The 18,057-nt window shown below is 32.9% G+C and overlaps 1 protein-coding gene across 1 annotated transcript in view; it reads left to right on the plus strand.

The window, feature by feature from the left end:
- LOC118191142 (uronyl 2-sulfotransferase homolog pip-like) overlaps positions 1–18,057 on the plus strand; it is a 115,919-nt gene that overhangs the window by 11,619 nt on the left and 86,243 nt on the right. Inside the window, exon 2 of the mRNA XM_035361942.2 lies at positions 7,665–7,805. Within this exon, the coding sequence (XP_035217833.1) occupies positions 7,741–7,805 (65 nt within the window). The 5' untranslated portion in view covers positions 7,665–7,740. The remainder of the gene's footprint in view (positions 1–7,664; positions 7,806–18,057) is intronic.

The raw sequence follows: 18,057 nt of genomic DNA on the forward strand, positions 1-18,057 counted from the left end.
AATTTCGTTGATAGTGTAAATACAGTAAAAATATAAAAATAAATTGTTTAAATAACGTTAAATATATTGTACAATAAGATGACACAAGAGCGTAACATAAATTTGAATATATTTCACTTGTGGAATGTTCGACGTATAAAAAAACTTCGTATGATCAAGGTTTTTTAAATTTTTGAACTGAGTGTTGGAACGGTCGCCAATAGCCATCTTCCTTATAGGAAGTTCGCATCCTTACTTACCATAATGGCGTAGGCAACGATAACCTCTGACCTTCAAGCAAGGATTAAAACATCGTAAAAAATAAATTAACAAATGGGATATTATCGCTTGAAAAATGAACAGTGAAAAAAATAGTAATAAAAAAACCGTAAGCTTTCAGATTTTATATTACGCCCAAAGGGACTTTTTCAACGTTTTGTATGTTACCTATATTTATTAAATATTATATTCTTCGCAATTAACCACATAAAATTCAATTCAAGAGCAAGATCACAAAATCTTTGAAAACAACATACCTTTAGAATTTCCGATAGACAGTCTCGCGCGCTGAAGATAATTTTTTTCCCCGTGCAGTGTTACCACTATTCGCTTTGAAATCGTTGAGTTTGTTAATCAAAAATTCGTTAAAGGTTTACAAAATATGAAATCGATAATAAAACAAATTCCCAATTTCAAATTTGGGCTTCAGATGCCCATATTCGCAGCAGGATTAAGCCATTCAAAATTGAATGGCTCTAGGTACCGTCCTTCACAATGCGAGAAACATACATACATTCATGCAGGTTGTTCATTATTTAATTCCTTTAAATATAATCAGGGCGATAATATTTGGCGGCAACAATTTAAAAAGTGATTCGCCGTTTATAGTGAAACCTCAGAAAATGCCGTTTTGAGATAAATAACCCTTCTGTGCTACCTCCCCTTTGGGCTAATAAAGTACAAATAAAACTTACTCTTAAGTATTGTACTTAATAATAATCATGATTTCCTTCCTGCATATAATAAAAATTTGGAAAAAACGAAAGCGAAAAAAAAAATTTATTTTGTTTTGAAAAGTATCATCTTGTTGTGTTAAAATATTTCACTAAGAACTTCTGTTCTCGTATCTTTGGAGAAAATCGGTACGAATTAGCAGCACTAAAATGCAAAACTTATTATTTGTTATTTTTTAAGAATTATAACATTTTAATACATGAAATAAAACCGTTGCATGTAAAAAAAAAAAAAAAAAAAAACCACTTTAAAAAAATTAATGCAGATTTTATAACTCATATTTTAAATCTTGTTACGAAACTATAAATATACTCTTTAAAATTAATAATATAGTAACGCAGAGGCTAAAACTACAAAATCCTGGTGTCTTGCCACGGGTTTTTTTTTTTTCGGCGATTGAACGAAATAGCTGAAGCTTTTATAACTTTTCTCATCTGTAAGGGTCAAGTTCCCTTAAATGATCCTCCACGAAGGTATCCTTTTCTATACACGATCCTAGAACGCTTTACAGTAATTACTTATTCCAATTCAGTCTCAATTAATTAAAGATACGTTAAATTATCAAAAGGCTTCTCAGAAAGATAAAGAATAGACATTCAATTACAATAGTGAACAATGAGCTTTAGAACTCAAAATGGAAACCGATAATAAGAATAATCATAGAACTTATTATAAAATATATATATGTGTTAATAGATTAACTAGAAAATTCATAACCACCATTTTTATCCAGGATTGATTCTTTTAGGTGTTATTGTTTCAATTTCATTAACAATTAAGTTCCAGACTTAAACGTGAAACCGTTGCCTATCCACGCATTATAAAATTTTTCATTTACTTCCTGAATTATAAAAGCAGATTGTTTTACAGTGTAGAATAAAATGAATCATTAAAAAATATATCGGTAACGACGAAATTCTGTGGAGACATATTATTTATTTATTTAATCTCAGGATGTTAACCTTTTTGAAGCTTTTAAATCACGTATAGCTCAACAGAGATACGCCAGTGGGCTCACCGCTCGGCAAAAGTATGTCAACTATATAACTTATATTTAGATTACATCTATTTCTATATCTGGTTTAAGAGGCGAGGTAGCAATTGTGAAGTGCACATTCAAAATGTTCTTCTGAAATGTTGGTTCTTACCTTATTTTCGGGTGCTTCTTACGGGGGAAAATTTTATCTGATATATAGTACATGCTCTGAAACGAGATGTCAGTATCCAACAAGAAATAGAAATTTTTCTTTAGTTACCTACGAGTTTTTAAAGCTTCTTTGGCTTACTAATAGCCGTATAGAATAAACCGCTGAATACTGGTGTTTTGATCTGGTCTGGGATTGGGATTGGGATTATTCAATTGTGGCAAAGCACACCAGGGCTATCTGCCTAAAGGGAGGGAAGCCTTCGTGGAGGACTTTCTAAGGGAAACTGGCTCGTATACACATTACACATGGGGAAAACCACATTGATATGGTCTGGAATTAATATTTTTAATCAAAGTAATGAACTTAAGTAAATTTTCTTTTCGTCGCATATTTGATGGCAACTGTATACACACTTACGCGTAAGTAAGGTTGATGCCAACTAAGCAGAGCTTAAATTGCGCCTGAGCGCGCCAGAGCTCAACTCTGGTACTTCACATTTTTTGAGATAAATCGTAATTCCGGGCTTTTATGTAACTGAACTATAATTTCAATAGAAAATGTTTTCGATTTCGGAAATTTTGTTTTGGTAATAAATTAACCTTAAAAATCGATTTTTTCTCACCTCCAATATGTTTTATAACTAGAATTCTGTCGGTGGGGGATAGAGTTTTGAGAATGTTGGTCTCTTCTTCATTTGTTTTCATACCTACAAATCTCCTTTAAAATTTCCTTCCATAATGTCGTACTGTTTGTATCATTCTCTCTATTCTCTTTAAAGACGTTTAAAACTGTTTTAACTGTTTTCAATTGTGTGCAGGAAGAAAACGATCTTTGTTTAATAACACATTATACTGTATATTCAGGGCTTAAATTCAGCCGAAGCCTTAGTAAGCTATTTCTTAGCTTTTCAGTGAAATTATAACTTCAGCCGGATTTCCCAAAGAAGTCGAGGTCCAGTGTTTTATATTAATTTTTAACAATTTATCATTGATTTAATAATTTTTAAAATTGTTGTTTATTTCTTTAAACTTTATTCGATTTTAATTTTAATTTAATTATTTTACTTACTATATGATTCATTTATTTTTGTTCCCTTCTTCTGACTGCCTTTCACAAAGCTCCAGTATTTTTAATTTTAGAAATGAAGAAGCTTTGGATAAGAATAGAATAGCAGATACAATACCGTATTATCTCTTGATGACCACTTCCTTAAGATCATCTTCGAAAGTTGTAGGATTATTACTATTATTTTTCACTAACCAGTCATTTTATGTTTTTGGATATTTATTGTTACTAACCGTTTCCATACCAGAATGTATATGAGGTAACTTTTAATGGAAGGTTTCGGGAGTTGAATTCAGATATTCTTCTATTTCTCGAGGCCACATTACAAGGTTAGCTAGCTGAGATAAGGTTGTATTATTCGGCTTTGCATTGTAGTTGCCGATATTTAAATTGTTACACCGGTAAGAAGTTTCAGCCAACTTCGCGTTAAATCCTTTGTGTAGCCCTCGGCTACAAGATTTAGTTTTGATATGAAATTTGAATTTACGATTTCTTTAAGTTACATCGCCACGAGTGGTTGGCTGATTTGTAAGCACGAATCGTGCTCAAGTTCTGATTTAATAAAAAGGTTTTTTAAACCCTTTTAAGTCTCTGTCGTTAAGCTCAGTCGCAGCGATAATTCGCTCAGTCTGACAAAAATTCTGGATTTAGTTTATGCTACCAAAGCAAGTCGAACTTTAGAAAGTTTTCGTTATTTCTTACATCCTTAGTAATCATTGATGGGTACTGTTCGGTTTCGAGGGCCGTAAAAAAATTGCAACGAAAATGTATGCGTAAAAGCTCCAAATCTATTAAACGTGCCCATTTAACAGCGCGCCAAATCTAGCGTACGCGCTGATTTCAGATTGCGTAAGTTTATATAGTTCTATATTTCTTAAGACGCCATTGAAATACTAGTTTAATTTTTAAACCCTTTTTTTTGATTTTAAATGCTTTTTTGATATCCTATGGATTTAACAATTTGGGAATTGCCCACGACGAAAAGTCGGCAATAGAATTTTGGGTAAAGTGCAGAATCACCCACTGCTTGAGGCGTTTTTAAAAATTGCACATACTCGGTATCCATGTGCACATCGACCTATTTTCACTTAAAAAAAATCCTACAATTGCACAAAAATGGCACTGCGCACACCCTTGACTTTATCTATGTACACATCAACCTATTTTCACTTAAAAAGTAAAAGAAAATTAACAAAAATCCAATTGTTTTTACCCTTCTAAAAAGCGGCAAACAAATAAGGGAGCGATTCTGAACTTTACCGAGAATATTTTCAAAGAAAAGGCATCGTTCAATATAGAAAATTACGTTCGAACAACCAACGAGATGAAATTATGCTTTAGCGATAAGTCGGTAGCGAAATAGCGATGAAGGCATCCATTCAGTTATGCTTAGCAATTTTTACATAAATTATAATAATGATCTGAAATAGTTATTTACTCTTATGCTTCCATTCAGTCATGTTTAGCCTTTTTCATATAAATTATAATAATAAAAAAGCATTATATGAAATTAACCTTTCATCTAAATTAAAACATCAATATTAGATAGTTATTTACTATTATACTTCCTTTCTTGCCGCAATTATTAGGGTTACCGCAATTATTTTTGACAGCATTGGCATCAACAATAGTTTGGCGATTTTTTACAGCCCTCGAAACCGAATAGTACCCATTGATGTTGACCATCACCTCTTTAAGATGACCTCCTCTATAGAAAACTAAAATCTTTTGGAGCCACGAATTTCATTTTAAAGGCGGAATCATCTTGTATTCGGAAATACGGCTGGTGTTTTTAAAATCTTGAAATAGGCCCATTTATATTGTTACATAACAGTAACTTTGAAGTATGTAATTTTTCTTACTGTAACACTGGCACAATTTTGATTTAAATTCATATTCTGTCATTTTTTGAAACATTTTCACAAGACTGACTGACATCAACAAATTGACTTGCACAAGGATTCGCAGAAAGGCTGTATTGTTTAATAATATTTTGTACGCCAAAAAATATTGCATAATTATATGTTTTAAACCTTTTATTCCAAGTGATGTAAGTTTCCTCAAAGAAAAAAAAATCGTTCGTTTATTTTACCCTAGAAAATGCATCGAATTGTAATAGCTGATTATCTACGTTGACTCTATCAACTATGTAGAATCTAGTATTATTTAAATATGTTCCATAAATGAAAGAAGAGTTTGAAATTCATCTCTTCGACAGATTTTGCAGTCCGTTGTTTTGTATAATATGCTCTAATTCCTTGTTACTTTATCAAATATGCATTACGAAAATTTAAGTGTATTTCTAAGTTACGACAGACTGAAAAATAAGTTCTTTTTTTAATTGGAAGTGGTTCAATTTCATTTTCCTCCAACCTTTTGTAAGTTAATCGGGATTTGATTAGGTCTGGTTTTTAAATCTAACGAGTTAAATTTAAATTGCATTCGTTATACATAAATATCTTAATTTAAAATCTTAAATTCCTGGGTATTACATTTCCCCGCCTTTTCTCTGGTATAATCCCTTTTCCTTTAGCCAAAGTATGTCTAATAAACCCGCAAGGTCAGTTAATTTCTGTGGCGAGAGCTGCTCTAATTACATGCTACAGGTCGCGACCTCACGCAAGAGTGTGATGCCCACGGTGGAGGGAAAAAGCAAAAAAGGGGAGAGGAAATACAATCTTGGTGACTGAGCAAACCTGCTAATGTCTTCTGGCTATTCGCAACCTGTAATTTCTCAAAGATATGCTCCAGACCACAAAGCCTATTATTATCTCTAAGGGTCTTTTGTTTTTTTGGGGGAAAGGGGATGGGTTACCTCCTCTCCCCCGTTTTGATGGTGCAGTAGAGGTCACGAAAGGGACCTCAGAGGTTCAGCAGATAACATTAGTTACGCGTATTTACCATAAATTACGCTTATCAGCATGAAAGGGTAACGTGCTATAAAGGATATGATAAGAAATATTAATGTCTTGCTGATTAATAATAATATTATTAAATACCAAAAGAATGTAGCAGACTTTTAAAGATAGATTTTTTTAGAGATAACCATTGATTTATTGCCATATTTGTACGGGGTTTTTATTCGCTTATATTCATTTATTTTGTTTTCCTGAACAGTAGCTTTATAAACTAGTAAAGCGAGAATGAAGATGTAAATTTTGTTAATATTGGAAAATTTCTTTAAACGTTGGGTATCAGATAACCAAGATGTACTCAATGACACGATTCGTTTTAATAGTGGCTACGTAGTTGTTATAATTTAAATATATTTCTCGAAATTTTTTAAATGAATGTGTTGAAATCTAAGGGACAAGATATAATTTACCACTTCATTTGATTTAAATACGTTCAAATAGTATACTTTCTCTTTTACAGCGCTATAGCTGCGTAATATTTGTTTTGTTTGGGAATGACTCCAAAAGGAGCGTGAATTTAAGCAAATTTTATGATGTTACTTATTATGAATGTAAGTAGAATTTTGGTTTTCTCAATAAAATTGTTAAATCTGGACTTCCGAAGAGAGCGTATCATTCTTTGTTTGCGAAGAAATATGCTGTAATTAACCTAGTCATTGCGTACTTAACGTATGGTTTCTGTTTGAAGGCCCAGTGAGCATAAAAACTCAGAAAATAATAAACACTGTATCTTAGTAAAATTGTAAAGTTTGAGCTTTTAAACAGAAACAGCATTCCTGTATGGTGGACAGATATGCTATAGTTGCCATCTTAATATACAGGCACTGTCGGGGGTCCGCGAAAATAGAACTCTATATTCGGTAATAATGAATATGGGTTTGTATATCATTCATAACTTGTAATCGATTGATAACGACTATGGCTTGAATATCTACACCAACTTTTGGTGTATATAAGAGCTTCAGAGTACTGCAAAAGGTCGGGAAACATAATTCGTAAGTGCACATTGGATGGGAACCGAGGGAGGAGTTTCTAGAATTGACCATTGGGCCTCTAGTGGTATTCTCTCTAGTGTCATATGACTTTTAAAGCAAGTTCGTTGAAAATATTTTGCTACTGGGCTTCCTACATCTTGCATTTCTTGTGAACATTTATAGCGCTAAATTAGATTAAGTAATTGCGAAGATTTCATTGTCCGATTGAAGAAATTTGAAAAGAATGCATATACAGGCTACTGACTGCGGATAACTATACATACGAAATAAAATGTAAACAGCTTCAAAGTTGCAATATTAGTAAATGCCCATTGGACCGTACTCGAAGCCGCTCCTCTGATTGCGATACTGGATGTGCATTTAAGAATTATGCAGCGTTGGAACCCCAAAACTTACTAAAATGTATCTGGATGTACAGGAACCATGTAGTATGATTCTTAAAACTTCTTCTTTTTATCTTACATTCGATGTGTAAAACTTATATTCTTCCAAGCGAAAGAGCTGAACTTACCTTTCTGAAATCAATAGTATTTTTCCTTTCCTTTCAGGCTATTGACGGCTATCGAGTAATCTAAAAGCTTTTTACCACTGATCAGGAGAGGAGAAAAAAATGATAACTCGGCTATGAAATATAGTGCTGTTCTTGTCGAAGACTGCAATCCGTCTAGAACCTATAGAATCCACCCGAGGTAAGTGGAACATAAACAAGCCTACTCTTTATTTATCCAAATTCAGTGTTTCGAAATTTATGCCGAGCCCACCAGCGGCCGAGCGGTAAAGTCGCTGAACACTGGTAGTTCGGTCCGAGGTTCGAATCCCGCGAACGGGCTGGCTGCATGGGCGTTTTCGTGGTTTTCCCCATGTGTAATGTGTATACGAGCCAGTTTCCCTTAGAAAGTCCTCCACGAAGGCATCCCTCCCCTTAGGCAGATAGCCCTCGTGTACTTTGCCATAATTAAATACACCAACACCGAAATTTATGCCACCGGGAAATGTGTTCAATTAATTTATAAGTTATCAGCAAAATGTGTACAAGTTCTTTTAATAATGGATATTTAGCATAAGTAGTATAATTACATATAAATTCAGATAATGTATGGTGTAATGTTATGTGTAATATTGTAGGTAATATTGTAAATAAACTAAAAATTTTACATATGTGGGAGCATTCAAAAGGCCCTTTGGAATGCTCTGCCGTAATCTGAAGCAAAAGGTCGTTTAATGTCACTTGGAAACATTTTGATATCTATTTCCTTTAGTTTTTTTTTTTTCCATCTGCCTTCCTTATGAAAGCTTAATTAGTCATTTATTATTTGTTTAGCAACTGCCACATGTTTAGATGATATTCTTCTACATTACTTTAGCCCTAGCTGAAATTTAATTTTTTTCAAACAACGATGTTACGATTTTGTCTTTCCCTGATTGCTCAAAGCGATGCGTGTGATGCTGAATTCTTCTGCAAAGTACCCTACCATTGTTATCCAAATTCGAAGCTACATCCTGTTTAACTGACAACATAACACATACTCATCACACTGTCATAACCCTAGCATCTTCCGAAGAGTTCGCAGCTAAACTCCATATAGCTAATATCCCGGTCGGAGGCCAACCTGAGCGGTGACCAGTCATTGCTAATATCAAAAGATAAGGCATCTGCTATTGCAACATTTGTAGAAGTTATAGGTACTTGCGTGTTAACGGAGAAAAAGCCCAAACTGGGAAATAAAATATCTGAAAGGTTTCAGATTTTGAATTACGTCCAAAGGGCGGTTTTTTTTTTTTTTTTTTTTTTTTTTTAAATATTACTTTTATTAGTTCAAAGGGGTTTTGTCCCTGAGGGACTACTGTTGTCCTTTTGCGATTCTGCGTCTAATCACTCTGAATGTCCGTTTCACTTTTCAAACTGTTGCCACCAAGTATTATCGCCCTGTATTATATTTGAAGAAATTAAATATTGAAGAATCTGCATAAATGTATGTATGTTTCTTGCATTGTGATAAAACAACGCAGAGTCGTAGTAGGGTTTTCAGCGCCCAGGGACAACTGAAGATTTCGCGCCCCCTACTGCTTGCCAAGAATGGAAAACATTTAATTCTAAAATGTCGTAACATCAGTTTGGCGCCCCTTGGATTCTGCGCCCGGGAACAGATGCCCCCTCTAGTTACGCCCCTGAAACAACGGTAGCTAGAGCCATCAAATTATGAATAACGTAATCCTACTGAGAATATGGGCTTGTGGAAGCCCAAATTAGAAATTTGGAATTTGTTTTATTATCGATTTCATATTTTGTCAAACTTTGTAAACTTTTTCTATAAATTCAGAATAATAGACTAATTACCTGTGGAAACAATTCCCGAAATTTTCAATAATTATATAGAAAAGTGTTGAATAATGAAACTATCAGAAGGGCATGATTACTGAGAACTCTAACTGGCTTTTTCAAAAAGAACCCGTTTTTGTGCAAAGAAGGTTCCTTTTTCCTGACAAAAAAATCCTCGCCATCAATGAATAGAACACCTTAGCATTCAAATATATAAGTTCTGTATTCCACTGTCTTAAATATCGCGGCCCAGGCGGTATAATGGTAGTAACGCTGACTGCCGTACTGATGCGCACGAGTTCGATTCTCGGAGAAAGCATGGCTGTTTGTATGTGCATAGTGTCTATCTGAAAAGAGGCACTCGACCAGCCGAAAGTCTTCTAGGGTGGTTAGTGGTAGGGAGAAGGGTTTTGAAGATCCTCGGTCTGCCTCCGGGGAGTTCTCCATCAAAACTGGGGTGGAGCTTAACAGTTAGCAAGGCCCGAAGATGCCTAATATACCTTCGAGAGTGCATCAGTCTATACTTGTCGTCAAGTGAGACACGAAGCTCATTCACGCGGAGCTTATGTTTATGAAAACCGCTCCATTCGCACTGAGAATTTCTATGCCCACAGCAGTTCTAAGGTATTCTGACGATGGCTGAAAAGACCATTGGATTGTATTGCTTAGATTATGACACAGCATTCGCAAGCTATCTTACCTAAGGTTTAAGGGAAACTGGCTCGTATACACGTTACACATGGGGTAAACCATGAAAACACCCATGCAGCCAGCCGTTCGCGGGATTCGAACCTCGGACCAAACTACCAGTGTTCAGCGACGTTACCGCTCGGCCCCTGTGGGCTCCTTACCTAAGGGAAGGATTGCTTTCATGGAAGACTTTTTTAAGAGTATCTGGCTCGTTTTCACCTTACACAAGGGGTGAAAAACACGAAGACTCCTGCACAGTCAATCCCTTCGCCATGATTTGAATCTGAATACGATCATATAGTGTTCAGCGGCTGGTGGTAACTTAAAACGAGCAAGTTTCGTTTTCTATCCTCTATTTTTCTGTTGGACATTGGTTCCCGTATTTTTAAAAATGATTTCGCAGTTTTCAAATAAAACTTCTTCTAGGATCTGCAGTGATTTATTACTGACCCAACTTGCAACCTTGCTATGGTCCATCTACTTTCGTAATGTTACAAATCATATTAAAGGTGCATTGCTAAACACTACGCAAAGTAGAAATAATACCTATATGCAATACTGACAAGCCACCGAGAGTTAAAAATAAGCTTTACCAATTTACCTTTACCTAAAATAACCGTCTGCACAAGCAAAACTCGTTATAAACATAAATTTGTTTATTAACTGTAGCTTATCTTGTTTATTAACTGTTATTATATTTTCATTTTCATTAAGTTTTTTATGGTATTTCGATCTGTATTCCAGTTTAAGAGAATGAAGCAAGAGAGTATTTGTGGTTTTCCTCATGTGTAACGTGAAGACGAGCTACTTTCCTGCAAAAAGTTATAAAGGCATCCCTTCCTTTAGGCAGATAGTCCTCAAGTGCTTTTCCTACATGTCAATAACATAACTTAGTGGGCATGAGTAACGAAAAGTCAACTTTGCTTTCACAGGGAAACGAACCTGACTTTCTAAACGTTTGTTGTATATGCTGACCTTATCCAAGGTCATAAGGAAGAAATACCTCTTTGCATGTTTCCTTCATGGCTTTCTGTTTGTAATGCATTATCTCCTAATTTATAGAGAATGTATAATATTTAGTGTCTTAAAGATATGCGGGGTACGTTATTTTCGCGCTAAATTTGTGTTAAGTAATTTTGAGCGTTTTTCTTCTGCTTGTGCTCTTAACTACAAATTCCATTTGATTTTTTGAGTATTTCAATGGAATTTGAGACTACCTCGGCCGTGATGCCAACAAGAATAAAAACGTTGGTTGCGGTTTATCCTTGAAATATTTTGCGACTTTCTTTTACACCATTCATGAGTCAGAGTTAAGTCATTAATAAGCAAACTAAATCCAGACTATGGCGGATTCCAAGAATTATGGACGACCGCAGATGATGATTAAATACTGTAAGTCTATATCGCCAAAAGATTGCATTACTTTGAAAACAGCAAGAAGCAATGTTTAATGAGTTACAGATATGTAAACATTCTTTTTTCTCACTGCTTAAAGTTACATTTTAACGGAAATGTTTAAAAAAATCATCTCATTTAAAATAATTGCAGTATAAAACAGAAGTATACTTTTCTCCCCCTATTTAAAAACTGTAAAGTATAATTAGCAGTAATGCCGCGGATTCTAAAAATGCACTATTGAGCTTTCCCAGGAGTATTTTAAAAATCGGTATAATCGCACGCCAGAAAGGTAAAAGGAATTTTTTTAGTGAGGAACTAAGTGATAATAGAAATTTCTTATCATATGCTAATTCTATTTTACTACCCTAAATGGACCTTGGCCCAGAAGGGCTATTAGTCTGGAAACGGCATTTTGCGTCGAATCACTGTAAACGGCTGTATCATTTTTCAGATTGTTGCCACCAAATATTATCGTCCTGTATTATGTTTAAAGAAACTAAATAATAAAGAATCTACATGAATGTATGCATGTTTCTCGCATTGTGAAAAAACAAAGGTACCTAAAATCGTCAAATTTTGAATAGAAATTTTGAATAGAATCTTCCACACGAACATGGCACGAGGAAGCCCGAATTTGGAATTTGTTTTATTTTTATATTATTTTTATTCAATATAACACGGAACACATTACTAGGTTCAAACTGTTTGACTTGAAGTAGCAAAAGCGAACTTAATACAAAGTATAAATTTATTAAATTATTATTTTAAATTTATTAAAAAGTATTATTTTTTTAACTCGTTACTCAGGCTTTCTTGTAAAGGCTTTTAATAAAGTAACCAGTAGTGCCCCCTAATAACCTTATTGCGTCAATAAATCCAGCAGTTTTAAGGGTACTTACGGAAAATCCCGTCGACCGTTTTTGCCTATTAAAGAAAAGATGCTAAACTACGCGATTTTTCGCCAAAAATGGAAAAATGTTCTTCAAACACACTGGGTTTGGTGTAACCTTGATTACACGTGTTAGTTATTATTTCTTGAGTAAACACTCCTTTTTTCCTCCCCTCTATCACGCATTTCCGAAAAAAAAAAAAAAAAAAATGATTAAAATTTGGGACCTGTCTACTACAGAAGAACATGCTGTTGAATATTTCCAAAGTTTTGGAATCTTACCGGCCTCAAAAAAAATGTGTTAATGGCCACGAAATGGCGCCTAGCAAAAATAATTGCTTTTACAGTATATCTCCTTAATAAAAATTAATGGAAATTTTTAATGAAAAATTAAATATAAATAAATGATAATATAATAAATTTGAAAGAAAAATAAGAATAGAACGTTTTTTATTGTATTTAGTAAATGCGATTTTTTTTTTTTTTTTTTTTTTTTTTTTTGTTTGGCGCGATTGGCGCCGTCTTTTGTGGTCGACGGGATTTTCTGTAAGCACCGTTTTAAGAACTTTTGATATGAAAATTAATTTATGAAAAAAACAATTGATAAATTTCGATACAATGATTTAGTTTTGGGTAAAAATGTGATTAATTAGCAAAGATTTAAAATAAAGGGCTCAATTGCTTTCCTACCTGCTTCTTGTAAAACCATAGAAATATATTAAAGTACCTTAGTAATGCGTGAGTAAACCTTGAAGTGAGAAGACAATATTCCTACTGCACTAGAATGGCCTTGCAACAAAAAGGGGGAAATCATCTTTTTTCCCTAAAATTGGTGGGGCTCAATGTCAGAAAAACTGTTACCATTTCTATAATTCTTAAGTGGCTCCATTATTAGGAGTTTTATCTTACAATCTTCCAATTACAGTCAGCTGGTAGAAGTAATAAAGACGTCATAGATTGTGTAACTTCTAATTAATTATTTTTGTTGGATTTAATTATTTTTTTATGTTTAAATTACACTAACGAATGTAGCAAAAGTATAAAATGTTGCTTATCAATTAAGCAAAGCACGTTTCAGTGGTTTCAGTATCTGAGTTCTATTTTATAATGATTTTTTAAATATTTATCTTTCTTCTTTTATACCTTCTTCTGAACAAATTTTCTTTTTGAATATAATTACTCGAAACTTTAAAAATTCGTTCAGACATCTTTCTGCGCGGTAATGGCTTTTAAAATATTTGATAATTTTAACGCCTTGCTTTCCTTGCACTGGTTAATAGCTTCTTAAGTTAAGGATTATAATTTTTAACACCAAAATTTCTTTTTAATATTTTAAATCAAACTTACAAGAAAAACAAATTTCAGTCATTGTTTTTCTGTACCCAAAATAAGAAAATTTTTTAAATTAGCAAAGCAGAAAATCTTACTTTTGGCAAAGATTTGAATAAATCTCTATGAATTTTAAAGGCGATCCGACACAGCCCCCGACGGTTTTATTCAAAATCTAAGCCAAAATAAAGTTACCTTTTTGTCTAATTTTAAATTTTACATTAGCGCGTTTCTCTCCCAATTAGAAGGAAATATTTGTTTGAGTATTAGATACATATAATATAATCTAATTAAATTATGAATAATAATTTTTCTTGTTTTAAAGGAAAATCCGACTAATTTATTCTCAAAAATGGGCTGAAATCGAGGAGCGCAGTAGGGGCCTAATTGTTGTTCACATGCATAAATTAATTTTAATGCTGTTGAAAGTCGTTTCACAAATCATGTTTCTTTTGACCTAATCAATAAAATTCTGGAGAATCCAAATGCAGAAGCTGTTTGCAATTTTTTTTTTTTTTTTAGGATTTTCATTATATTGGCAGAAGTATTTTGCCTAAAATTTCTGTGTTTCAAATGTTTATTTGAAAACCCTTATTCTTTGTTATCTTTCTACACAGTAATTTTCAAGACAATAAAGCCTTTTGTAGTGTCAGAAGAGGTGTTTTATCCCACTCCTCTTGAATAGCTTTCCAAAGTCCAAGGAGGGTTATAGGTCGACGTTTGGACAATCTGCTATTTAGATGTCCAAAAGCACAAAATTCCATGAATGATACATCAGGAAATTTAGTTAGTTATTTTAACTGTTAAATATTTTATATGAAAACATTGACTCACTTCTATCGCTCATTTTGGGAAAATACTGGAAAAAATCGTGTTAAGGTGAAGGTTGCCTTGTTTTCTTTTTTCCTCATATTATTAAGACGTAGATTACAAAAACATTAATTTTTCTACTGGCGCCTTATAAAACTAATTAAAGTTCATAAATATTCAAACAATCAAGACTACAAAGCATATGCACTGAATCCAAATTTTTACAAACGATAAGCTTTTAACAAATCAATGAGGAAAAAAATTAAATAATAATAGTAAATAGTAAAATAAAAGTTATATGTATAACTAATTATATAATTTTCAATTCGTCATTTCCTCATTTAAACAAAAAATACTTAAGCTCAAATTTTTAGTCTATAACAGCAGTTTTTTTGCGTATTTTTAAAAAAGATTACGAGATTTTAAATGAACTGGAATCACAGAAATGAGCTGGAATAAATGCGGGCCGCAGAACAACTTAATATGGCCCGTGAAGACATTTCAATTATGGTGTTGTAAAGATATCATGATTTTAGTTATTTGCAGTCCGAGTTTACATTACTTTCATTTCCATTCAAAACGACTATGAATAGCGTACCAGAAAATCTATAAATAGAACTAACTACTTTACGTCGTGATATAAATATTATTCAAAGATGTGAAGATACAGGTTTTGTTACCTTTTATTCTTACCTGTCAAAAAATAAATAAGCTCAGTTATGAATTTTTGCGCTAAGAATAATCGCTTTGCTCGGGAATACATTTACATGTGAACAGCTTTTTTTCACAGTTGCAAAGCATATGCACTAATTAAATTTTAATTGAAAATTAATGGGAACAAAACCAGATGGACCGATGAGCATCTATAATTCGCGATGAAGATAATTTCTAGTAATTTCTTTCCAAGTTAATTCTAGTAATTTCTCACGTCATCAAAATCGAAATACTATCAAGTATCAAGATGTAGTAAGAAATAAAGTTTATAATTATCTACATACAAATTTTTGTATTTTTATTTATGCATGAAATAAAAATTTAATGAATAAGAGAAGAGATTAGGTTGTTATTATTTATTCTAAATTTTTGTCTCCGTTGGTACATTTTCTAAAAAGAACTTAAGAAAAAAATCTTTAAAATATTACATATGGATAACAAAAAGCAATTTTTCCCGAAGGAGAGCCTTGGTAAATTTTACAACGTATGAGCACTATAAGAAATTATTACTTGCACAGTTGAAAACTCTGGTTAGTCAAATATTTGAAGAATATAAAATTTTCAGTCTCAAAGTCTTTCGCGTGATCTCTTACCGGATCGTGACCTGTACTTTAATAAATTCTGCTTTGCGTCATTTAAAAATTTTGGCTTAATGGGGAGGGGAATATAGTATATCTGATAAGGAAGAATATATCTATAATTATATTGAGTGGCTAAGTAACTAAAAACTGCAAAACATAGATATTTCGTCTCAAATTGAATATCTGATTGTAGAACAAGCTGCTGGTGCGGAATTTTCATGGTTTTCCTTGTGTGTAATTTAAACAAAAATCAATATCCCTTAGCAAGTCGCCCATGAAGGTACAATTTCTGTTATAAGGACAGCCCTCTGGATCTTTACCGTTATAAAATAATCTAACGTTACCTCCAGTGAAAAAATCATTTTAAACTAAAAACGCTCGACAGAATCTCGATTATCTCAGATCTGGAGAGATTTCTGACTATCTCCGGTAACTAGAACAGCGTGTAAATTGGAAAGTAAAAGTAGTGTATATAAAACATTCCGTCCATTTGACTGGGTCTCCTTTCAAAATTTTACTGAATTAACTTTAGTGTTTAAAAACAAAGAAAAGTCCACCTCATTTTATACATCATTTACTATGCATATACTATTTCTAATAATAATAATAATAATAATAATTAAAGCCTTCCTCTTGGCAGGGTAGTAAGACAGTTGGCTGCCGTTGTTCTGGACCCAGAGAATATAGCCCTGGATCCTGAGTTTCAATGTCTGAGAAGAAAAGGATATTTATAAGTGTATAACACCTTTGCAGCCTGGGGGTACTTAAAATAGTGTCGAGCCGAAAGTTCTCTCGAAAGGTTTGGTGGGAAAGGAAAATGTATAGTAGACCCTCGGATGTCCCATTTCCTCCCAGGATGTATTGCCACAAAACTGAAATGGAGCTTCCTTTTCTCAAGGGTTTATGCGTTATATGCATATACAAGAAGAAATAATTGCAGTTATTTGAGGAATTCTGAAACAACGTACAATATCTTTTTAATCATCATAATAATCATAATTCAATTTTTATCATGACTAATTGATAAAATAAAAATATTTTGCTAACAATCAGTTAATTGGAAACCAAAGAAAATTTTTTAAAAAATGCTGAAAAGGTTATTTTTCGAAAGATCGAACTATTACAGATCAGAAGCAAAAGCAGAATTGTTCTTAACATTCAGTTTTGTTAAGTGGCGAGCGTGAACATGCTCGCTCTAAAATAACAGCTTGGCTGTCTGGTTCGTGATGACGGCAATCCTTGGGGCTGGCAGCGATTGGTCATTGCTCCTAGATGGAGATCAACAAATGCTCGTGCGCAAATTAATCATTGTCATTGGACAATGAAATGATGATTGCACACGGCTTGGGAATATTTTCCGGCATTTTTTGGTCTGGGAAAACTTGTTGTAATGCCGTTGCCGTCTTCAAACTTCACAAATGAAAGATAAAATTAATGTTTCATTGTATCTACTCAGCAAATTCAATGAAGCAGTGAATTTTTAATCAGAAAAATATGTAAGCAACTATCGAAATAAAAAAAGCAAATATATACCTTAAATGCTTATTTACTAAATTCAAGTGTAACGTATTAAATTTTATAAAATAAATTAATTTTTATGAAATTTTATTATAAAAATAATTAAAATTCGGAAATATTTTCGAAAATTGTAAATGTAGTTGAGATTTCGTAATTTTTTTTAATCAAAATTAAGTATGTGATCCCGAATTACTATACGAATCAAATGAAATACATTTTCTTAATTTTGATACAGATAGCTGTGTTTCTTCACCGCTGCATTATTCATAGGAATACCCCTTCTGGTTCTTAAAGAATTACTGTTTTGTTGACAGGAATTTATTACTGTTTCGGAACCGAATTATGTGTATGAGTTTTCGGGCGAGATAATAACTGAAACTATTGCACATCAAGGATTGTAAGCATGAGGAAGTATTTATAAGAAAGGGTAGTTAAACGTTTTGGAAAGAGTACCATTATCTGAAAAAAAAAAAGGAGTTATGCGTGCCATTTCCAACTTTCCATCTAATTAAAAAATGAAAAAAAAAGGTGAAAAATATTATTTATAATAATTATGGGATTTTTATGCAAACAGCATACTTTTTTACGAAAGTTAGTAGTGGACATTTAAAAAATAATAATAAAATGTAATAAATAAAATAAACGTACAAACTAGGGTTTTATTGTTAATAAAGATTTTAAAGGTTCAGTCA

This window comes from Stegodyphus dumicola, chromosome 7 (genome assembly GCF_044657685.1).
Source record: "Stegodyphus dumicola isolate Sdum_Otavi_A_Nest chromosome 7, ASM4465768v1".
Lineage (NCBI taxonomy): Eukaryota > Metazoa > Arthropoda > Arachnida > Araneae > Eresidae > Stegodyphus > Stegodyphus dumicola.